The sequence below is a fragment of the Astyanax mexicanus genome, chromosome 6 (assembly GCF_023375975.1).
Source record: "Astyanax mexicanus isolate ESR-SI-001 chromosome 6, AstMex3_surface, whole genome shotgun sequence".
Classification (NCBI taxonomy): Eukaryota; Metazoa; Chordata; class Actinopteri; order Characiformes; family Acestrorhamphidae; genus Astyanax; species Astyanax mexicanus.
In genome coordinates this window covers 33,371,364-33,396,361 of record NC_064413.1, presented here as the reverse complement: position 1 = coordinate 33,396,361, position 24,998 = coordinate 33,371,364, and the positions used below count along the sequence as shown (strand labels likewise).

The 24,998-nt window shown below is 37.3% G+C and overlaps 1 protein-coding gene across 1 annotated transcript; it reads right to left on the bottom strand.

Annotated features, from left to right (window-relative positions):
- Window positions 1-1,465: 1,465 nt before the first annotated feature.
- Window positions 1,466-23,534, bottom strand: si:ch211-1i11.3 (mitogen-activated protein kinase kinase kinase 5). Its single transcript, XM_007249642.4, has 28 exons — window positions 22,997-23,534; window positions 22,733-22,872; window positions 20,496-20,683; window positions 19,848-20,016; window positions 19,346-19,452; window positions 18,968-19,138; window positions 17,620-17,732; window positions 17,138-17,297; window positions 16,614-16,764; window positions 14,991-15,095; window positions 13,861-13,910; window positions 12,676-12,771; window positions 12,188-12,272; window positions 11,370-11,503; window positions 10,068-10,195; window positions 9,668-9,804; window positions 9,479-9,584; window positions 8,725-8,882; window positions 8,410-8,611; window positions 8,111-8,267; window positions 7,806-7,971; window positions 7,178-7,360; window positions 6,733-6,838; window positions 6,405-6,639; window positions 3,243-3,361; window positions 2,603-2,691; window positions 2,417-2,493; window positions 1,466-1,743 (listed from the first exon to the last, which is right to left on the bottom strand). The coding sequence occupies exons 1-28, from the start codon at window positions 23,325-23,327 to the stop codon at window positions 1,647-1,649; spliced, it is 3,960 nt and encodes a 1,319-aa protein (XP_007249704.3). The 5' UTR covers window positions 23,328-23,534; the 3' UTR covers window positions 1,466-1,646.
- Between the last annotated feature and the right edge of the window lie 1,464 nt (window positions 23,535-24,998).

Below are 24,998 nucleotides of genomic sequence, written 5' to 3'. Positions count from 1 at the left end.
CACACACACAGCAGCTCTCTGTCTCTCTATCTTACTATCAAGCTCTGGAAAAAAATTTGGACACAAAGGATTAGACCCAGAGCACATTAATTTACTTTATCTCATACTGATCTCCTAAAGAGCAACCTTCCTGCAGATTTTGGATCCAACATTAGTCCACCCTTAATATATCCAAATTTTAACTGTTTTAGAAGTGCTGGGGTTTAGAATTGGGATGCATCTGAAATCTACAGAAAGCCAGCTGTGCAGGAGAAGGTCTGAGGGTTAAAACCACCATCATATTGTACATTATTGTAATCCTGATGTACCCCTGTATTACAATTGTGAATAAAGTACACAAACCATGTATCTAAGCTAACGTAATACTCATGGTGAAATATTACTCCAGGGTTGTCATGACCAAAATATTGACTAATACTGATACCATGTGTAGTATCACGATTCTCAATACTAAAACAATACTTCGGGCAAAAAAGTATTTATTGAAATTCTATAAAACTGTTAACATTCAGATAATAGTCATTATTATTATTATTATTACTATTATTATTATTATTACTATTATTATTATTTAGTGCTGTTAACTAAAAATGTAACAGTTTGCAGTAATACGATACTTGTATAGATTAAATTGACAGTACAGCAGCATTATCTGTCTGTTACTTAAAGTGCTCTGCAAAGAAAATGAAAGGCCGTTTATCAGATCACAACAATGTATTCACATAAACATGGCCAGTAGTACATTTAGACTGTGATCAAGGCTTTGTTCTTTTTTTATTTTAAATGAAAATGATATAGATCTCATCAATAAGAACTTTTTCTTTTTTTTACTCCTTTCCACTATTCAAAGTGTATTCAGCAAAAGTAAGATATCAGTTGGAAAAAGATTATGCTTAAATGCTCTGTATGACAGGTCATTTTTTTCCTTTACCTGGCAGAATTTGACTACTCACAAATGAGACCATGGCTTTAAGCTGACCTCATTAACCACAGTGTAGAGATTTTGTGGAACTAATTATACAATCAACTTCAGAATAAGCTGCACACGCTTAAAGTAATGGTAAAGTGTGTGTGTGTGTGTGTGTTTTAATGAATAGAGGGAATTAAGGTTACAAAGATACTGACATCTACATTCTCATTTTGTATAGGCTCCTCTCCGAAGAATAAGAGCTTTTTATATAACGCCACTCATATCATCTGTAGTTCCGAAGAATATAAGCTGCTGCATTTTGTGTTTTTTTTTTTTGGAAAGGCTACTTTTGTGCATCTGTTCAGAATGTTCATTCTAAATACCCCCAATCAAAACGATTTTTCCACAAATATTTTAAAAGACATCACTATTCAAATAAAAACCATGTGTAGGCATGATTTCTATCACACAAATGTTTCTCAAAATTAGAAAACTTTACTATATTTACTTTAATTATAGAATTTACTGTATATACTCACACTGACAAGAGCAAACTTTAATACTTTTAAAACTGTATTGAAAATGCATAGCTTATTATTTCTGTTAAAAATACATTTACATACACCATTTCAGTTAATCTTACCTCCCAAAAAAAATAAATAGGTGTGCCAGACAAAAAGGCATAAATATTGTAAGCTCATTGAGCTCATATGATCAGTTTTGTGTTCTGGTGCTGTTACAGTATGGTTTCTTCACTTTCCTCCGACACCGAGCTCAGGTGAGACGTCCTCTGCATGGAGATGGCTCTCCATATACGACACAGCATCCCACCTCTGTAAAAAAGGTTTAAGATAATAAAGAGTATTAACATCATTGTCCATTATTGTCCTTATATGCAATGATTGAATAAAGCAATAATCCACTAGATGGTATACTCCTTAACTCCTTTAAGCTCCACACTTAAGTGGAAGTACTAAAGTATTTAAAATGTTTTTGTACTTAAGTATTTTAGGTAGTTTGTTTACTCAAGTACTGAAAGTAACAAGTACAGTACTGTGTTGTGTACTTAGTACAGAAAGCAGTGGAAAGTTCTCAGAGTAAAAGGCAAAACAGAAGCAGCTTATTCTTTTGGTAAAAGACTAGTGATAATGTGGGTTTGGAATGATTCTTAACATTTTCAATAATTGTAATGAGTAACAATGCAGCACATAAAAAAATATAAAATATGTAGGGTAGTAAAAGTAGAAGTGGGAGAAATAAAACAATACTTCAGTAGATACAGATACAGAATTTAGTTAGGTACCAGTAGCTCTACTGTTATTATACACCTCTGACAATAACAATAATTTCTTTGGCATATTATAGGGCTACAATAAGAATAATTATTATAATATTATGTTAATATAATAACATATATATATATATATATATATATATTTTATATTTTTATATTCTGGCCAGTTGTATGTTGCAAAATGATATAATATATGGTGAACGCATGCTTACTTTATGCCACAGTATCTCAGGTCATCTTTGCAGGCCATATGAACCAAGCTGTCCAAGGTGAACCCATGAGCCACAAGCTACAGAACAAGACATAACAATTTACCATCGCATAGTAATAATAAGTCATAAAAGCCCTGTTAAAATCTCTGTATGTAGACCATATGTCAGCAATACATGCGCACTCACTGTATTTATTGTGTGCTCATCCACTGGTACTGCCCTCAGCCAGCGCAGCATGGGCAGCGTCTGAGGATTCTGGAACACAAGCTTATTACCTGTAAGTTAAAAATAATACAACACAACATGTAATCCCAGTCATCTTCTCATAAACAACATGATGTGTTTTCTGCTGACCCCTGTTAATCAAATTAAAGACAGAAATCATCTATATCCAAGCTCTGATCATTTAGATAGAGCCTTCCCTTTTAAATTAAACTAAGTACTCATTCCTTTATGCTTCACACCCACCAGTGTCACAGGCCTGTTTCAACAACTGAGGAAAGAAAACGCAAAGCTCTGCGAGTTTAGCTTGGACACAGACTAGGTGTGACTGTCTAATGATTATGGCAAAACCCCAAACTTTTCCCGCAGCTGTATAAGTCAGTACTGTAGACATGCATCAGCAAGTGAGGGTGATCACACCACACCTGTCACACCCTTCAGCTGACTCAAGCAGGAGCTTAATCTGACACACAAAGACAAATCTGGCATCCACATTATGCAGCATTTTAAAAGCCTGAATGGAAAAATAGCAAATAAACAAAAGAATGAAGACTACGGGAAGAAATTACTTCAGACAGTATAGACAAAACACAAATGAGGTTACCACTGTTCTCGGGTGGAACCTTGACCTTTAGGGCCTCTATCTCCTTCTGTTTACTCTGCATAGAGTTCCTCAGAAGCTCCTGGTACTCTTTCTCCTTTTCGCTCAGCTGAGTAAGCAACCTAGAAAACAAAAATAAAGCAATGCTTTAGGGTTCATGCATGACCTCATTATATACAGACACTGCCCCCTTCTGGCTGTTTTTTGGAGTACTGTAAGAACTGTTCCATTATTGAGAACAACTATTTAGGGAAAGTCTGCTAATACAAACCATTTACAACAAAATTGAGCTGTTAATGACACATCTGTGCCTGATTCACATCAAAAGATAGCTGGTGGACTTTTCTATTATATAATCAAATTTCTTGGGTATTAATGGAGTGTTACCTATTGTCTCTTAATATAAGAATATGAGGAAGAGTACACTTTCTTTTTTTTTTTTTTTTTTTGTCCGCCACCACCCCCCCTCTTCGGAGGACCAATTTTACTTTATTGTTTATTAAAAGTTTATACAAAGTTTTAGGTAGTGTGAGCATTGTGACAAGAAGACAAGAAAAAAATATATAAATAATAAAGAAAAAAAAATGGAATCAAAAATAAAAACTAAATTAAGAAAAAAGGGGGTAGGATGAGGAAGAGAAAAAAAAATGTAGTAATAATAATAATAATAATAATAATAATTATTATTATTATTGAAGCAAACAAAACAATTTGTAAACCATAAGAGAAACAGGAGAGGGAAAGAGAGAGAAGGAAAAAAAAATGTAAATATTTACAGAAAAGAAAGAATAGAGAAATAGATAATGAAGATATATACACATACATATATATATATATTTCCCTTGTTTGATGTTATGTGGGATTAGATAGAGAGAAGAGAAAATAGTTAGAGAGAGAGAGAGAGAGAGAGATAGTAGAGAGATAGTATCTGCCCTGTGTGTGTGATTGTGTGTGTGAGAGGGTACAGGAACATTCGGGTATAGGTTTTAGATTTACGGGATGGTTATTGTTCAAAATGGCTGTGTTAGTGGTGTATGAGTGATCTGTGTGTGTTAGTGGAGTATGAGTGATCTGTGTGTGAGAGCTGATGAAGTCACTGATGTAAAAGGTTGTTTAGTGCTGTCCATGTGTTCATGTGTTCTTGAGTTCTGTTTTTAGTAGATGCTGATATTTGTTCCATTTCTATATGTTCTTTAGTTTTCCCAGTGATTGATTGTGATGTTTCCTCTTGATTTCCAGTTTGTTAGGATGGTTTTTTTGGCGATGGTTAGCGCCACCAAAAGTGCCCTGGTTTCCTCCTGGTTTAGATTTGTGTTTGAAGTGTCTCCTAGCAGACAGAGTGATGGGGATGGGGGGGTGGGCTGTTTCAATAGTGGCGTTAGGTGGTTTACAATCAATTGGCAGAAGTGTTTGACAGGTGGACAGTACCATAGAGAGTGCATGTAATTGTCTGCGGTGTTTAATGAACAGTGTGTACAGATTTCAGAGTCTACTAATCCCATTTTATGTAGTTTTTGTCTAGTGTAGTGAACTCTGTGGATAACTTTATATTGTATAAGGTGGAGGTTAGTATTGTTAGTCATGTTAAATGTGTTTTTAAGAATGTTAGTCCAGAAATCAGCAGTGAGAGTAATTAGGAGATCTTCTTCCCATTTCGTTGTTGGTACAGAGATTGTTTGATCTAACTGAGATAAAAACCTGTAAATTTTAGATAGGGTTTTGTTTGATGGGGATATATTGAGAAATTCTGAGAATGGTGGAGATAATTCTAGCGTTACTTTATTCTTAATTCTTGAGTTTAGTACTGATCTAAGTTGTAGGTATTCTAGAAATTGATTGCTCTCAATGCCGTATTTCTGTTTTAGGTGTGCCATTGTTGCCAGGTTATTGTTCATAAGGATGTGATCTAAGTGTGTAATACCTTTTTCTTTCCATTTGTGTAATTTTGATGTTTTGTTAGTGGCAGGGAAGTCAGGGTTGTGCCATATGGGTGAGTATTTGGTGGGTGTGAGTGGGGTGTTAGTGCTCTTGTGCAGCTTCCACCAAGCTGTAAGAGTTGATGCTATCATTGGGTTTTTGAAACAGGGGTGGCGTTTGAGTGTTGTGCTGATAAATGGTAAGTCTGAGATTTGTATTTCATTACTCATTGCTTGTTCTATCTCTTTCCATGTTTCATCTGTATGATTTGGTTTTATCCATTTAATTATATACTTTAATTGATTTGCAGAGAAGTATTGTTGAAAATTAGGTGCTTCGAGTCCTCCCTGAGTTCTATGTTTTTGTAATGTTGTTAACTTAATTCTAGGTGATTTGTTTTTCCAGTAAAATTTGGAGATGATTGAGTCTAAAGTTCTGAACCAGGTAGGTGGGGGTTGGATGGGGATCATTGAGAAGAGGTAGTTTATTTTTGGTAAAACTGTCATTTTGATAGTGGATATTCTGCCAGAAAGGGATAGTGGGAGGTTCATCCAGCGTTGGAGGTCATTATTTACAGTTGTGAGTAGTGGACTGAAGTTAAGTGAAGAGTACACTTTCTATATTATTATATGAGTTTTATTCATTATGGATAAATCCTGAAGCAATTTAAGCTGATTAATCAATTCAATATGCTTTAATGATGATGTACTGTATTTGGTTTACAATTAATATGGTTGATACATGTTTGGAGTGGGCCACATAACTTTTTGTGCTATATTTAGGACAGGTAAAGGTTTTGCCACAGGCAAAATTAAACAATACCTATAAACAAGTTAATGTAGACGCCTGTTAATAATCATAGGATTATGTCATTATTAATAATATTTTTTGTTAAACAATTAAAATTAAAAGGCACACAAGAACCAAATGAGTTACATATAGTACAAAAACTGTCTTTTCTTGTATGGGGGCAGGAAGTGTCAGAAAAGCTTTCTGTTCAGCCAAATCAAATGGTGCCACTGGGAAGCCCTGCTTTAATTTCCTAGTAAATGGTAGATTTAAAAACACAATATAAATACAACTCTAGAAATAGAACAGAGCTTGCAATGATGCATTACAAGCTACCCTTTTTAATGTAGCATGACAGCAAGTTTACCTTTATGACTTTTCTATTAATTCATGCTATTTATTAATTTCTTTGTTATATATATTTTCTCTTTATGAGTGTTGTGCACCAACTCAAAATACCTTCTAGTCTCCTGGCATAACTGTGTAAATTCCTGTGCAAGGGGGCTGCAGCTGCTGAGGAGGCCATTGGACAGACTGGGACTTTTGGCCTCCACTCTCTGCTGTTCCGGGTACTGGGATGAGTGCTTATCCTTTGGGGACTCTACAGCTGGGTCCTGGCTGCCCTTTCTGGGTTTTTCTGATTCAGGAGATCCCTCCTCCACCTCGAACGATGACTGCAGTTGCAGCTTTAGCTCTAAGAAATACAACAGAGGGGTGTGAAGATGACAAAAAAAGGCTGATAGATAGTAAACATTAAGTCGGCTTGGAGACTGTGGTTGGAGTATACCTGGCAGGAGGACAGTAATAGCATCATGCACAGCTTGTCTGAGCAGGTTATCCAGAGCAAACATCCAATGAGGCTTCACCTGCCTCTGTCGCAGCACCTTCTTCACCTACAAGGGACCATGTAAATTTATAAAATGATTAAATAAACAAAATTTGTCTGGGGACAGTTGGACAGTTTCAAACAAGTACATGCTACATTTGATGTATTATTGTTTTTTTGTTTTTTTTTACATTTTATTTAAGATGTTTATAGTTCTAGTCTCCACTATAATACATTTTAACTAAAAAGCTTAAGGATTATGTACAAAACTGCCAAAACAGCCTACAATAGCTTTTTAAAAAACTTTTAGCATTTTAAGCATTCAGCAAACGTACAGTTTTCGTTGCACTTTATCACATATTTACATCTTGCACACAGCGCTCATTACACAAACTGTACCACATACAGCATCCTGAAAGCTGAAGAGAGCCGCCTGCAGGCTGCTAAGAGGCACTGCATCAGAGTGTAGGCTTGAGCGCAGTTTTAGAAGTCTGTTGGTCAGCTGTTTCCTGTCTGGAGATCTGATGTTCTCTCGTAGACAGCCAATCAATTGCTTGATATGCTCTGAGGTAATAGATGGTTCTTCTGTCTGCAGGAAGGAATAGTTTAGAACATTTAGACAAGACAAACAGAACTTAAGGCAATGCATTCAATACTGCACAACGCACAGACAATAATGCTACATATGCATGCACTGAGATACTCACGGAAGTCATTAGACAAGAACAAGCATTTTTGTCCAGTGAAAGCTAAAGAACTCTGCACTGACCTGCAGGAAATGTGTTGGATACGTTTATATTGAATGTGGATATGGTTTCTGCTAAAGTCACATGTTCATTTGCATGGACATTTCTAGCCTGGCACTCACTATCAGGCCTTGCTCAAACGCAAATGATTCACGTTGCCTTGCCACAAACTTGCTGGCCAACTTATACAGATGTGGCCAATACCAAACTAATCATTAAAATAACATTTTATGGTCAGTATACATACTGCTATCCCATGACGTCTGGCTTGATGGAGTATAATTATACCTGTGGCAGTGATTCCTGTATGTGTGCCACTACATGGCTGATGTGGTCTGTAAGCACCCTGTGCAGAGTGTCTCTCCTCTCACTGTCCTTCCTCAGCAGGAACAGACCTAGGTTCTCTCCTGACACAGCAGGACTCGCCATGTCGGTTTGAGGCTCCTCTGGCACACTGGTGCACATACAAACACAAAATGTAAAGACTTATACATATAAACACACACACGACCCATCACTTTAATTGTACTCTCTACTGCTTGTGTACAATGCTGTCAGGTTAAGTGTGTGAAAAACAGATTGCTGGCACTCACCCTAAGAAGCCATTGCTACTGGGAGGACTCTCTGAGATGTTACTTTCTTTGACACGGGTCATGCTTCTCCTCAGGTCAAGAGAGCTGGACAGGTCAGTCCTGGTGTTGTCCATGTCCTGCACAACTATAGGCACAGACATGCTCCTCTGGTACTCTCCTACAAACAATACAATCAAATTAGTTTACATTAGTCTTAAACTTGCATATAATCATTCCTGTTAATGGTTAGTGAGAAAGCCTATGTTATACAAACAACAGAGTTAACTGTGCTGTAGCATCAATAAGGCCTGCTACTTCACCAGCTGTGATGGGCTCAGGCCCAGTTGATTCTGGCATGAGCCTGATCCTTTTCCTGGGACTGCCCCTAAGGAAGGCATTCTTCAACAGCTCAGAGGCTGTGGCTCTCTTGTCTGGGTTAGACTCGAAGCAGCACATTAAGCAAGCTTTGGCCTCCTCCGACATGGACTCTGGCACATTGGGGTGGATCTTAAACATGCCCACCTGCAATAAATGCACAAGACAGGTTTAGTTATCCTGATATGAGCATCTCCAACATAATAATTATAATTCTTTACAGTTAATCATAAAAAGAAAATGAATTAAGACCTACGTACCTTAAACATTGCAGCCTGCGGACTTCCAAGTTCATGGAAAGGGGGTTTCCCTGTGGCCATCTCAATGATCGTACAGCCTAAAGACCAGATATCTGCTGGCTTTCCGTATCCTCGTGGGCCTTGGTCTATAATCTCTGGCGCCATGTACTGCAGTGTACCTTTACACACAAACACACACCAACCAGTTATAAAAATAATCACAAAAAACATGTGGTCTATACGTTAACATACCCAAGTAATGGTACAGGAATTAGTATTATGTAATGTTCCAAGACTTTGGCCATATAATTGCATATCATTGTCATAAGCACACAGGCCAGTTATTAGTCTCATTTACAAGATAACACCTCACAACTTATAGATGTGTGGCCATTACTATGTGTGATCATTACCTGAGACCAGTTTATATACTGCTGTTCTATGACTTTTAGCATGTATACCAATACACGTTTTTTGGCATTAGCATGTGGCATTTTACGAAATAATTCCAGACACTAAGAGAAACAGAAAGCAAGAGTTATACAGAAAGAAAGAGAAAGAGGTTCCTGAATGTGTTGACTGTAATCACATAATCCTGCCATACAGACACACACACACACCAGGCAGATGTCAAATGAGGTGTGAGTGTGTAAGTAAGTTTGTCCAAGAGAAACAGCAGCTGAGCTGACACCTCATAAAGTACACAAAAATCCAGAAATCAGTGAGCGTGAGAAGCACATAAGTGTTAATAAAGTCACTTTAGTACAAAGTTCACCTGTGAAGGTCTCTGTGCATGGGTTGATTCCTGCTAGTCTTTTAGATGTTCCAAAGTCTGATATCTTGAGTACACCACTGTATGTGTTAATCAGGACATTGTCACCCTGTTGGGACGTAAAGCAATAATAACAATTAAAACTGTTTATGCAGCTTTATTATGGCTAGGAAGTATGAAAAGGAGCCATACCTTAATATCTCTGTGAACTATCTGATTATCATGTAGGTATTTCAGTCCTTCCAGAATCTGCTTGGTGTAGAAGACGATAGTGGGCTCATTATCTTTCAGAGGACCCCACTGTGACCTTAAGAGTGAGGACAAACTTCCTGTGGAGACAATGTAACCACGTTCTTCAATGTTCTTTTGGCACAGTTAGATAACTATAGCACGCATTTGCATCATCAAATCAGGCAATCTTTCACTGGTGTTGCCTGGGTGGATAAAGAGCATTCATCCAAAAGCAATAGTAGTCTACCACACATCCCTCCACATACACATTTTCAGCTGTAAAAGATCAAAGATTGCTTGTACAGCTGAACAAATGGGGCGGGGTTAAAGAGAGATGTAATGCAATAAAGCAATGGCATACCTCCTGGCACCTCCTCCATGAAAATCTTGATGAAGCCACCCTCACTGACCGATCCCAGGTACTGAACAATGTTGCGGTGTTTCAGCCTCTTGTGTAAGGCTATCTCTTCATGAAGTGGTTGAGAGTACCTGCAAGTTATTAAGACAGATATTTTATAAAATCTCTACTTTAATGCCACTTAAGGGAAATGAACAATTATCATTTACACAACAATTATGTTGTGTGCTTCAAGATTTTTATGACATTTTTGTTGACAGAACTAATCTTATGTCGAGAGGCTAATAAACACTGCATGGAAAATGTATAAACATGCATCATTCTCTCTCAAGGATGAATGCTTTTATGCCCTTGGGATCTCTAAATATATCCAGCAATCTGAAAGCTTCATTTAGTTTAACGGAAAAGGGTAAACAACTTTGGGGGAAAACTTTGTGAATCAGCTTGTGTAAGCGCAATGAAATCAGCCGAACTTTAGTTAGAACAGTGTTTACAAAGTACAGCCCCGAAGCCCTGCCTGCATTGTACTGTTTTATGCTTTTCCTGCTTTGATACACTTTATTTAGCTCAAGAAGGGTTTGATAATAACTAATGACATGACTAGGTGCTTTGCTACTTAGAAGAGGCATCAAAATAACAAGACATTCACAAGGAATAAACTGTAGAAGATAAGACATGTAAGATGAATGTGTTAATTCTTTTTGATTTATACAGCTTAAATTATAATTGCCTCACAGTTTTTTGCAGAATGTTTTGATAGTCTGAAATACTTTTATTTGCCTAAAAACTATATTGTATTTAAAGGAGGCCCACACATGCCAAATGTTATTTTCAAAAGACCATAGGCAACTCCAATATGTCATCCCTTGAGATGAAAATGCACTGCCTGGCCAAAAAAAGTAATCACCGGGATTTAACTAAGCAAATGTTTAGGGGCCCCTGCAGTTGGTCAGTACCTAAATGTATGCAACACTGGATTTAAATAAATATTGTGACATTGCAGATGCTTATCAACACAATGCCACAGTGAATGTGTGCTGTGGTCCAACAAAATATTACAGTGTGTGACTTTTTTTGGCCAGGCAACAGATTAACAGAATGTAGATATTTGTATGAATTTGACCATGTTTAGATGTCAATGTAATTTATGTAATTTTCTGTTTATATATTTGTTAGGATTACCTGTTCTCAGGAGAGCAGAGAAGCGCTTCCCATACCAGATAAACCAACTCTAAATCCATGACTAGAAATTGTAAACTTTGTGCTAGGAGAAGAAAGTTTGATAAAGAATCAAAGCAAACTCACGTGCTATCCTTTTCTGGGATCTCCTTGATAGCAATGCGCACTTGGTTGCTCAGGTCTCTCCCAGCATACACCACTCCATACGTGCCTCTCCCCAGCACTGCCTTCTCTCCATTCTCCCCTTTCTCATACATGAACTGAAAGAATAACCGAGAAAACAAATCAGAGACTGCACGTCAATGATATGTGTTCTGATGGTGCAAGGTATCACCCTTGGACACATTTTCAGTGTGTCCTTTCAAGAAAGAGCTTCATCTAGGATACTGTGACAGTGATGTCAAGTGCAGGATTTGAAAGCAGAGACAGGAAAGAAGGAGAAACCCAGGGAGAAATTAAAGAGAACTAGCATGATACTACAATCATTTATTATCTAAATTAATAAATTATCTCCGCATTAAGGCATCCTAAGGCTCTGAACTAACTGTATGACACCCATATTAAGTATGCATTAATAAAAAAAACATGTTTTTTCAATCAACATGCATATATAAAATGTATGTTATATTAGCCAGCTGCAGCTAACAAAGCTTACACTCTATAACACAGATAGTGACTGATACAATTAATGAGAGTTTATTACAAAGAACAATCTGGCAGGGAACACACTAAGCTAATTTCCCAACAGCAAATCATTACAAGTCAAATTATAAGATGATTATTCTGTCTGAAAAAAATGTAGATGTGTGCTTTATGTTCATGGCTGGAAATAAAAGTTGATCTAAAAAAAAGTTATATAAATTATTCTAATACACTGGCCAAATGATTAACGTATTACTCTGCTGTAATAAACAAAAAATGAGGCACATGATAAATGCAGTCACCTCTAACTCCCCTCCACTGACAGGGCCAGGGTCATCCCCTGTAGCATCATTCTGACCTATCAGAGAGCTGACCAGCTCACAGAACCTAAAAAAAAGTGTTATATTCACATGAGCAGCAGGTGGTACACAACAACACTTTCTGTATTATTTTTATAATCATTCTGGATTACAAAAAAATACACACACACAGATATAAGTCATGAGCCATGTTCAAATCTGCAACAGGTATTTTATAGTCATTATCTAAAATCCTAAACAAATAGGTCTAAATGAAAATAATTTTCCCAGAGCGTCATAACTGACAGAACACATGAGTAATGATGAAACCATTCTATGAAGGGCAAAGGTAGCCTGCTGGTAGCTTTAAAAAATAAAAAGCACAAAAATAACCCCTCTGCTGTTATCTTGGCTATAACATACAAGTCACTACAAATTTCCACACCCTTTTATTTGGTAATCTGAATGTGTGGTGAGTGTGCGTCACCCACCCTTTGCAGTGCAGATCACTGGGAAAGCACAGCTGGAAATCATCAGAGTTATAAAGGACATACAGGAAGCAGCTCCGCTCATCAAATTTCGAGATGCTAAAAAACAACAATTAGCATACAATGTTACACAACAATTAGCATACAATGTCAGAACATATGTGAATACTAAAACAACAGTAATCTACAACTTATACAACAAACTTTATAAGCTTTCAAGTCAGTCCAAATATGTGTCAACCAGAGGGAGGAAAAAAATCTAACTTGTTGCTACACACCCTCACTCTACTGTAACATCACTGTTGTGCAGAGACAGTGAAGTCTGTTTTTACAATATTAAACAGGCCAAATGTAAGTGCTATAATATTTCCACCAAGCAAAACATAATAATGTTATTAGGTATACATTATATGTATTACATGTATACATTATAACAAGCTAGTATATTTTAACCACATTCTAGCTTATTCGTTTTTGCGTGTTTTTCTTTATGACTACTGACTGAGAGTATGACATGGCCAACCAAAATGAAAGAGGTGTGAGATCATTCTACAGATGTGTAGAGAAGGTGCTGTAGGATATATACTAGTGTACAGCAAGCACATACATTCTCTTTCTTGTATTTCCATTTAAAAATAGTTCCGGTGTTTTTTTTTTTATTAAATGCAATTAAATTATATTGTTCAGTATGCATGATAAGTAATGCTTTCTAAAATGTCAAAAAGGATACAAACACATTGATTCCAATACAGATTGCTTTGCAGTCTAAGAGCTAAAAAAAACTGCTGGATAAGAATAGTGACTCAGCCCTGTTTTACTAAATGCGCTGATCAGATATGATCTGTCGTTGCATGCTGCTAAATCCAGCAAGTGATTTGTGCTGCAAACATATACTCTGAAAACAAATCGCCCACTGGTCTGAAGTTTAGATAATGGGGTGAAAACAAGGGGAAAGTACACAGTGCCTTCGACCTGCAGCAAAAAATGCTGCAGCTAATACAGCATTGGCATGCCCAAAATGAGGAAGTTTTAAAAATAGCACAGAAAATGGCTCTGAAATCAGGAAAAAGCCTAGCAACCAACTGGAAAACACTTCTGCATAATCCTGATTGCCATCTCCTCTTAGCACAATGAGAGAAGGAGATAGAAGAAGAAAAATAAAGATGTGTTGACTTTTACTGTACATACCTCACTCCACGAATTGCAGATGCAGGGAAAGTCCATTTATGGAGACCTTTCTAAATGAGGCAAAACAAACATGACTATTAGGGGTAAATCAACAAAAAATATATAGTTATTAAATTTTAAATCAGTGATTAAATTTTAAATCAGTGATTAATTTTTTGTGGAAACAAGAGAAAACAGCCAATAATCAAATCTAGGTAAAGTGACTAGAGAGGTGGATGAAAAGGGGTCATGCTCTGCCATCATTTAAAAAAAAAAATCAAATGTGGCAACCATAAAAACACTTATGATGATGAAAGCTTTTAAATCATATCTTGGATTTTTCTTGTCTTCTGCAAAGTTCCATCATTTCTTAACTCAACTACACCCACTAAACCTTAATAGATGAGGGAAAACCGAGGGGATATTCCACAAATCAGAATTTCTGAAATTATACATTACATTGAGTAGCTGTGCATGTGAGGGCAAATGTCCAAAGCAGTTGTACAGTACATTAAACAGTTAATGTGAATAGAGCAGAAAATGCCCCAAAGAATTTACATAGGTCCATCCTCCTTTACAAGCAAGATAGGCAGAATCAACCTTTCCAATTCCTGTTGTAAGAACATGACTGAAATGAAAAATCTCTGGCTGCAAGCTACAGTGGTGTAAAAAGTGTTTGCCCCTTTAATGAGGTCTTATTTTTTTGCATGTTTGTCAAATTTAAATATTAGTCAAAGACAACACAAGTAAACACAAAATGCAGTTTTTAAAAATCTAAACCTACATGGCCCTGTTTTAAAAAAAAGTGTTTAAGTCAACAATCTTCAGTCACAATCCCGGTTCAGCCTCAGCAAACAGCAGTGTGTAAACTTCACACCGATGCATCAAATTACAGTGCTGTGAAACCAGAAGCCTGGCAGCCTCTATGAACAAGCACTACACACGGACTCAGGCTATCCTTCCTATCATTTAATAGATAAGCGGCACATTAATAATTCAGGAACATATGGGAACAATGCCCAGCAGTAACTTCACCAGAGCCATTCAGCCGAGCCATTCAGCCATCTCAGTATGTGAGACCACAGTGTAAAACATAGAGAGTATTAAGATAAGAGCAGGCAGGAGCAGACCAAAAACATTATGATATATACCTTCAGTGGGTTAACATGTTTTAGTTGCACTGTGCGGCTTTGATCCTCCTCATTCACGCTCACTATAGTGGGCTGGAACACTTTGGTGGGCTCTAAGATCAGGACCTGGAACCACAAATGTTAGAGAAACTACTAATTAATGAGGCCAATACACGCTAATGCAATGGCAGTGGTTAACGACCCACAATTAATTTAAGTCATAGTCTAATTATGTCTAGTTTAGCCAAATAACACAAAGATATTCTGCAAAAACACTGATTAGTCAGGCAAGGGTCAGACTCCAAACGCTAAAATAATTGGTAAAGGCATTTTAAATTAACTAATATTCTTGAGCAGCAGGAAATCAGGACTGTATGATACTAGAAAAACTGACCTGGTTTTCTGCTATATATTGCAATATAAATAAAAAGCATAAAGTTTTTTTTTTTTTTTTTTTTTTTACAGATTTCATCAGAAAGACAATATATGTGCACACCTATTTGGAACTAAGACTACATTAACCCAGTGGGTTAAAGTAGCACAAATCTGATTTATTATCCAAATCCTTCTTTCTTATATTTGACAGTACTTTGAAGAGATCACATGCTGAACTCACACACATGCACACAAGATCCCTCTATCTGATGTGTTCCTCCAACACACTGCAGTCTTTTCTCTCTGTGTATGATTAATGGGCTCCTATAAAACTTGCTTGAGGACAAATAGAAGTGAAGACTAAAACAACCTCACGCAATTCAGTTTACAGTAAAGAGTAAACATAGTGAGTTTCTGTGTTTAACTATGAAAAACCATCAAACAAAACCTGCTTCCAAGAATGCTAACAAAGATAGAGATACAGAGATACACACTGTATATAAAGACTAAGTTGAAAGGCTAACTAAGTTTGTTTAAATTTCGAATGAGACCTATAAACATGGCTCATGAAAAGTAGGTAAAACTGGAATAAAATTCAATTTGTTTTTTTTGCTGTCTACACTGTCATGCAAGTACCAAATCTGTGTCAAGTTGGATTTAGGAAATTTTTTTACCTGCTATAGAATATAGCTTGAGGCAATTTTCAAATCTAGTTTCTTTGCTAAAATATACACAACAAAGTCTGCATTTACATGATGTTGTAATATCTAAAAAGCACCAAATTACTTACACAGTTGTTGTCAGATAGGTCGTAAACAACCTATTTATCTATTTAACATTCACTAACCTATATGTGATCTTACCAACAAAAATAACAATGTTACATAAAGGACAAAAAATTAATTCCTTCGTATCTACTCCTTTATAATAATTCTTAAATAAATCCTTAATACCCAGTCAGTAAATAATTAGTCAGCTAGCTCTTTCTCTCCTATTAAAAATAAGTTCTTCAGTCCATGTACCAAAGTGCAACATATTTTACTAATATGTTTCTTCATTTGTTTCTTAGTTTGTCATGCAAGAAAAATATAAATGTTTGTCAACAATTAAAATGCAAAACAGGCACATTAGTAAAGTGCACTAAAGAGTGTGCACACCTGTGAAAAAACAATGAGCTAAAGAAAAGTCTGACTAGTCCAAAGAAAGTGCCTAAAGCATAAATTCACAGAATGCAGGTTTCTGACCATTATTCTCTAATGTAGCACTTACAGGGCAGCGGGCGGTGGAAACAGTAGGCTTGCATGCTTGAACCATTAACTCCATCCAAAAGTCCACCATGTCCTGCTTGGGGTGCCTTACTTCTGGGGGTTTGGCAAATTGCTTGTATAGTATATACGTCTCCATGACAGAACCCAGATACCTAAAACAAAGTTTATACTGAAAAAACAAGTCCAAGTAAAGCAAACTCACACAAGTCTTAAATAAATAAAGGCTTTCCTGTACATACACATTTGGTCCACATGTGTGAAAATTCGAGTAAAACGTTTTTAAAAACATGCTTAAGAAGGTTATTTAGTTAAAATATAAGGGAAAATTGTAGGTCCTGATGTTACTGTTGCAAAGAGAAAAGTTTTTTTTTTATTAAGGGTAAATAACAATTCAAAGTGCTTAAATCTGTTCTGATTACTACATAACATTGATGAATAAGGGCTAACGTCCAAACTAAAATGTTTACATCCCAGAAGAGCGTAATGTGTAATAAATACAAACTGAACATCAACTGGAACACTCACCACATTGGGGCATTAAGTCGGTAGAGTTTTTCAGAGGCCTCTATGACCTTCTTGTGCTCATTGGCCAGAATCCCAGCCCCGAGGTAAAAGCCAACATCCCAGTAGTCCTGCATCTTCTCCAGGCTGCCTTTCCGCCCAAGCAGACTGCTTAGTGTGACGCCTTACTCAGTCAACAAAACAAAGACCACAAAAACGAGAAGTCTGATAAGCCAGCCCAATTATAGCATTAGTTTTACCTGAGAAACACCATTCATGCAGTTTACCACCCCTGTATTAGGCAAACAAGAAAATCTGCATGTCTAAGAGCTATGTGATGCGTGAATAGAGAATACATGAGTGTATGAGAAGACTTACAATATAACATTACCAAAGTGCAGATAAAGGGAAACAGCAACAATTCAACCAAAACTGGCATTGTTTTCCTGCATATATAGGGCATATGTATATGTATTGGTGTGTAGGTTAGAATGACACAAACATACCAATCTTGCGCAGCTCAATAGAGGTATCAAATTCATGGCCCGCAGCCATGAGAAGGACAACATTGTTGATGCCTGAGTGGAGAGCAGGTTCCATCTCAAAGGCCTTACCATACCTGGGAAAAAATGCATTAAAACAGTTTGAAAGCACAGCTCTGCTGAAAAAATGTACTGACCACTATAGAAATTAGTAATATATTTCAGTATATAAATCAAGTTAGACAGGTAATCTAACATGAGCAGCATCAGCTTCAGTACCAACAGAACCTATAAAATGTCTATCAGCACTGACCTCCTTACGCCCCTTTCTGCATTTCACGTTTACAGTCACAGCACAGCTAAAGTCACTTAGTCACTGACTCAGTTCCTCATTATACAGAAGCCATTACAACAGTCCATTTATTTTGTAATCATGACGTGCTTGAGGTTTTACAGTGCTTTTATCTTTTACAGGAGATTTACCTTCTCTGTAAATGTGCTCATTTACAAAAGGATAAAATACAGCCTGCCCGCATTATAAACATCAGGAGAAAAACTTGAGAGTTTGCTAGCAGGTCGCAAGTCACCTTCTTTAACAACATTGAAAGACTGATTATGCTTTGAGAAAGATTTACAAAACAAGAACTGACTCTACAGGCTTATGAACAATAGGTTAAAAGGTATAATGACAGTCACCCTGCCAGCATGGCTCATTTAGCTGAAACACATGATCACTTTAGGACTTCAGGACACATTTTTCTATTTTAGATCATTTTTAAGATAATTTAAAACGGCATGCTGTATTTTACATAGTCTCAAAATGTCATGATCCATAAAATAATTAACGCGTGTCCAAAAATGACATGCCTTCTTTTTTTTACACCATACATCCATACACATATTTTGTATATTTCTTAAACTAAAATAAAACTGTTCTCTTTTAAGGCAGAATAGGCAGAATGTCAGTGTGCTGCATAGTTCTGCTGAACCAGTCAGTTTGGATCAGCTTTTGATATGTTTCGATTCCCACAAGCACAGCACAAAAAAAATAAACAGCCACGATCTCATAGCAACTCACATGCCAACAACTAGAGTATCTGGTTGTGATGTGCTGCTCTCCAGTTTTATAAGTATCAACAACACCATGATCTTCCAAAGTGGCTGCTACACTGTACCATGTCACATCTTTACAAGTCAAAAGCCTTTGGTCAGTGGGTTGGGTGTATGTAAAATAAAGGACAATATACTATAAAGAAGCATGAAGTCTTATGATTTGACCTTGTTGAATGTGTCATTAAAACTAATTGCTGTACGAGTTAGAACAAGAGGATATGACCGGGAAAGTGAGTTATACAGGAGTGTTATGTCTCACCAGTAGCAGGCCTGGTCACGGCTGTGTGTGTCAGTAAACCCGGAGCTCAAAAACATGTCTTTATAAATGCGTCCACAGAGGCAGTACACGTCTGATGCCACCTGGTCTCCTGACTCAACTACGGGCAGAATAGCTGATAAGGCTTTGGCACGGTCACCAGCGTGATTCCTCCTGGAAAGGTTAGTCACAGCAAATAGGATTATTTACAATAACCACATTTGTATAAGAAAGTATATAAATATACACTACATTGTAAAGCTACAAAACACTATAAAGCTCCAAAACACACCTTTCAATACCAGTAAAGATGTATGACTGTACAGCATGTCATACAGCATGACTGTAACTTTATTTAATCAGTCAATAGAAAGAGGTTACCTGTTCAGAGCAAATATGTACTGAAATTTGATGTTTGGCTGTGCTGCCACCATGCACATGGGCAGGTTATTCAGGGTTTCCACCAGATTAATTATAGACTCGTAGTCCTGTAGTGAAGCAAAGGATTAAATTACATTTAATTATTTACATGTTTTACAAGCATGGGTCATAGTGTCACAGAGTGACATATTTGCCACTTTGATAACAAGATAACAGAACTAAATGAATGAACAAGATCAGTTTACTAAATTAGTTCATAAATCTTTTTTTAATCATAGCAACAAATCCAGGTGTGCAAATAGGTGCCAGTGCATGCACAAGCAAATACATGTCTAACCGACAGTGAGGATGTGTACACAAAATGCATTCATTACATTATAACATGACATATGTCAACGTGGTAAGAATCTCAACTGATTTATTGCTGGCAAAGTGTCAGCAATTGAAAATGTAATTAGCAGTGTATTGTCCACACATTACAAACTATGTTTTAAATAATAACCTGAATATCACGGTAGGACAGCAGAAGGCTCATGACAACATCAGGGCTAAAAAGTTCCACAGTGTCCAGACGCTTCTGGATTCGGCCAAGCTCTTGACTCAGGGCTTGCCCACTGAAGCGCTCCCGTGCCACACGGATTTCACGCCGAATTGACTCATGGAAATATTCACTGCAGAGGAAAAAGCCCAAGCTTAATGCTGTACAATAATGTAAGACATGTGCAAAATAGTTTTAGCTCACATCTGTGTAAACTTACAGCATTTCCCCCTAGTTTGGTTTGGTTTCGTACAAGGATGTGCACCAAAAGTAAACCTTATGCAGTCATTTAGCTAAAACTTGCAGAGTTTATTCAACTGTAAATTACATTATCAGCTTATCATATAATACATGGTCATGACCTTATGATTTTTGCTAACCTCGATATCTGACATATTTTTATCTAACATGTTTTTCTTATCAAGAAGAGGTAGTTAACATAAATAAACTGGTAGGTAACCTTTTTACATACTCAAAAAAGTGACATATTTTTACTTTTTTAAAATTTACATACTTACAATTTTTTTATTCCAAATCCACATTCATGTACACACTGATTTTTGTGTCACCAGATAAATGAACAAGCACGAGTGCACATGGACAACTACTAACCTTGCATTAATATGTACGTTTTCCAGCAGCTTTACCAAACAGTCCACTAAAGGGGTCAGCAGCGGTTCAATAACAAAGTTCGGCTGCAGCAGCTCCTTGATCCCTCGCATTAAATTTGCATCACAAGCAAACACTTTTCCTTGAGGTGACACCATGTATGGGATGAAGGTATAACTCCCACACTGCTCCTGTTGGAACACAATCAAGTAAATCAATCCATTGTTTTTGAATAAAAACAGGTTTTTACTTAACTCAACGAGATCTCTTTGAAAACATGTCATATATGTCAGTCTGTCACCTGAAGCTCAGTCTCAACAAGACTAAACTTCTGCACATTCCTAAACTACAGGTCCACTATCTTGTCATCTTTCCTAAAATTCTCTGGTCTCTTTAAATAGTGAAGCACAAAAAAACTGTTATCATTCTCACTTAATGTTGCAATTACCGGTAAGTAATGCAAATTGTTCCTGTGTAACATCTAGAGAATTTTAGGAAGAGCATACAGGGGCTTTTCCAACCCACAGCCAATGCTTGACAAATGCAACTCTCTCATGCTTTCACAACTGACCCAAAACAGACCACTATGACTTATTTTCCTAAATACAGCCATGTCAGTTCTTTACAGTATTCTCTATACTGGCTTATTGTTTGTAGCTGACCACCTCAGAGTTAAAAAAAACTGTTGTCTAATGGGTGGGTTGATGGCAATTCCTCCCCACTTCACTCCTAGTGTTATGTTGGTAACAGTCTGTTAAATGTTGTATCAGAGCTGGCTGCCAAGTGATGCTGCATCAGTGGCAGTTCAAAAAGAGACAGTGGCTGACTTTGGAGAAGGCATGTCCTGGTCTTCAGCCTTCCAAACTGTCTAGAAAATTGGGTAATATTAAAATGCATGTACATAAAAACAAACCTATAACAAAAAAGCATTTGTCACTAAGCATCTAAAGAACTTCAAGCTTCAAGTATAACTTGGCACACAATCTTTCAAGATGTATTAAAGACAAGCATTTAGGCCTTTTTTGTCCTAGAACAAAGGTGATAAAACAGCAGAGTCAGTTGCTGTCTTCAAGAAAATGCATTTACTGAGTTCTGTCTTCAAGACCCATTTTAACAGGAGCGAGATCCTGCGGTTATTATAGACTGCTCATAGGCTATTGTTTGTGTCTTCCTGTCAAGTAGTGTTTCTCTTTTGTTTCTATTCATTCTGACTTTGAACTTGGCAGTTTCTGTACCTAGAGGTAGCTTTAGATTTGGAATGTTTTATGACATTCACTAAAGCACTTCTGTTGCTATAGATAAGAGCATCTGCACAATGGTATAAATGCTTGGGTCCCGTGTGAGGGCCCCCAAGGGCTGCCAATCTTTAAACAACAGCAGTAGTGTTGTACAATGACAGTAGGAGAGACCTGACCTCCCTAAAAGGGACCGGCCTGATGCCACTTACCCCTGTTGCAAGTGGCTTGTGTGAAAAATAAGAGAAATGATCCTTTCAGGAAAAAAAAAATAAAAAGACAATGCGGTGAATAACAAATTATAATAAAACTTAAATCTAATGCTAACTAACATTGTTGTTGTCTAGCCTTAACTGTTAGGGAGAGAGAGCTGAATACTATATTATTCTCTAGAATTACTTTATCATTTTTGTTCACTTTGACATTTATCAGTAGTTAATTAACCAAGCATAGTGTGTCCAACTCTGCCGTCTGTGATGTGACAAATGTGAGGGAAGTCATGAAAGTCATGAAAGCTTTGAGATCTCAAATAATGCAAAGAAAACAAGTTCATAATCATAAAGTAATCACAGTTTTATGCATCTTGGCATGTTCTCCTCCACCAGTCTTACACACTGCTTTTGGATACCTTTATGCCACTCCTGGTGCATAAACTTAAGCAGTTCAGCTTGGTTTGATGGCTTGTGATCATCCATCTTCCTCTTAATTATTTTCTGGAGTTTTTTTATTTTTATTTGGTAGAATCAAAGAAACTCATCACGTTTAAGTGGTCTCATTTTTTCCAGAGCTGTATATGATCCTAGGCTTTTGTAAAAACATAAAAGTAAAAACAACAACATCTCTGAGCCAGAATTGCACTGTAACATGAATTTAAACCCAAGTCAGTGTCACAGTCATTGGCAGAGCATGCACACATTCAGAGCAGGTGCTTTATTTAAAACGAATGTTGAAACTCTGATGCATGTCAGTTCAGGCACAGGACCAAGAGAGTTTTAAAGCGCCCACCTTAAGCACTTGAAGGTCGTTCTCTTGCTTGTTGCAGTACAGTATTATGTTGTTGGTCATGCTAAAACTCTCTCTCACTCCGAGGTGATAGAAGAGTGAGGGCTGCCGGAAAGAGTCACTCATTTCAACAACTGCCACATCTGGAACACACAACATTAATTAGACACTGAGTGAAGAGACTTTCAGTATATTTTCTACAGAACAGAACTGAAGGACTTAACAGGGACAAAGGTTCCCAGGAAGCTCCAGCATGTCTGCACTTGCCTGCGTTGTAGAAACTATCCAGTGTATCCGAGGTGCCCAGCGCTATGCAGGCGAAGGGGAGCGTGTGCAGGAGCGCGTGTGAGTCTGCGCAGGCTTCTCTCAGGCAGCGCAGGGACAGGTTCTCCTCGGTCTGCGCCACGGAGGCGTCCTCCACGGCGATGTACACCACGGACAGGGCTCGGCTTCGGCTGCGGGGGGACACCGAGCTCTTACTGGTAGCGCTCAGCTCGAGAGCCAGGGGGTCCTGCCATAAACTTCCAGCGGAAACTCGGACCGGGTCTCTGCGCTTGACTTCGTGCAGGCTCATGCGCCTGCGCTCCGTCGTGTACATGGCTTCTCGAGCCACGGGTCAGAACCCCTCTTTGTGGGGAACTGTGGAGAAAGTTGTGTGGAGAGGGTGGAGGAACTGACCTCGCGCTGTGGAGAGAATGCGGTGTGTGGAGAAGCTCCTCCTTCCTCCTTCGTCTCTGGTTTTGTGGTGGGAGAAAGCGGAGAGCTCACCGCTCTGCGGCCGCTGTCTTCTTAAACTGTGGTGAAACTCGTCTTCAGGAATTTCCCAGGTGAGTGGAGTGGGCGCGTGCTCTAATGCCCATTGGCTGAAATCATGACCACGCCCGCATGGGCAACGCCAACGCTCTTCTGCCAAAACATGACAGAAAGCTGTACATAATACAGTGGCTCTTAACCTTCTAAGACCCAAACTCTTGCATGGCATGCATTTTATATTAGTTTAAAAACATAGGATTATATTTTTACATGATGTTGTTTCTGAGAAAAATGATGTCCACATATAAGGACTTTAGTTTTATATTTCAATAGAACACAATGAAGTCGCAATCAGTAATGATGTGCAAAACATTTATTTTGTGCCTGAACACAGCAGCATTTTTAAATGAGAGCAAAACAAAAGTAGAAACAACAATCATGCCCCTTTGAGCAGTATGGCTCATTTGAAGTGCAGCTTCAAAACGGATATAACAAAGTAAAAAACATAAACATTTACTGTATTTACTGTTTATTTAAATTTCTGAATAAAATTGAAACCGTAGAGTGTTAAACTCTTCTGCCACCACCACTAGGTGCCAGTATAATGGCCTCATAAGAGGACACCAGGCCATTGTAGAGCAAAATTTAGTCTTGTGGTCTAGAAAACCCAAAATATGATGTCCACACATGTGTACAGTACAGAAAGTATTAAGTGGAATGTGATTAAGAAAGATTTAATTTACATTAAATAAATGATACCTGTTTTTTATTTTGTGGAGTATAAAACAAAAACAATTGTTCTGGATAGACATGCATAATATATTTATTAAAATATCGTTCAGATTATTTTACTTATGTTAAAAGCAAGTTTCATATTCATAAATTACAAAGGTCTCTCCCATTAACCTAACTTTGTTTTTTCCCCCCAAATATTTTAAACATTGCATTAACCTTATACAATTTTTACATAAGTATGCACTGTAAACTGAACTGATGTGTCTACCTGAATTAAATAATAAATGATAAATCAATGCATTTTTCTGCTGTTTTTCTTTTTCAATCTATGAAAACATGGAATATGTGTACTTTTGGTTCATACATTCTATATCTGAACCTCTTTTACTTTTTGGTGGCAATGATAAATAATAAAAAAGAGACATTGGTGTTGAGAGTTATTTTTTGTAGTTTAATAATTGTGTTTTAAAATTTCAAAAATGGTCACATATTAACAACACCCCCTTGGCACACATGTACAGCAGCTGGTAAAGCAGCACATAACAGAAACATTTTAACAATTATTTCAGACAATTTGACATGGTGCCAATAATTCGGTGTAAAATTTATTTTTCATGTATGGAATGATACCAGATTCTCACCTTTTTGAGTTGTGTAATACAAACAAAATAAGTAAAAACAATTAACACTAAATCTGACCTCAACCTTATCAAACACCTTAGGGATTAACTGGACTAAAGACTGTCCAACATTTCTGTCTGATCTCACAAATGTTCTTCTC

Excerpts from the sequence above, each read along its gene's own strand:
- si:ch211-1i11.3 (XM_007249642.4), bottom strand. The coding sequence starts at position 23,327 with ATGTACACGACGGAGCGCAGGCGCATGAGCCTGCACGAAGTCAAGCGC. Across the intron at positions 12,772-13,860 it reads TCTGCAATTCGTGGAGTGAG|CATCTCGAAATTTGATGAGC; the intron begins GTATGTACAGTA and ends GTTGTTTTTTAG. Across the intron at positions 11,504-12,187 it reads TCAGTGGAGGGGAGTTAGAG|TTCATGTATGAGAAAGGGGA; the intron begins GTGACTGCATTT and ends TTATTCTTTCAG.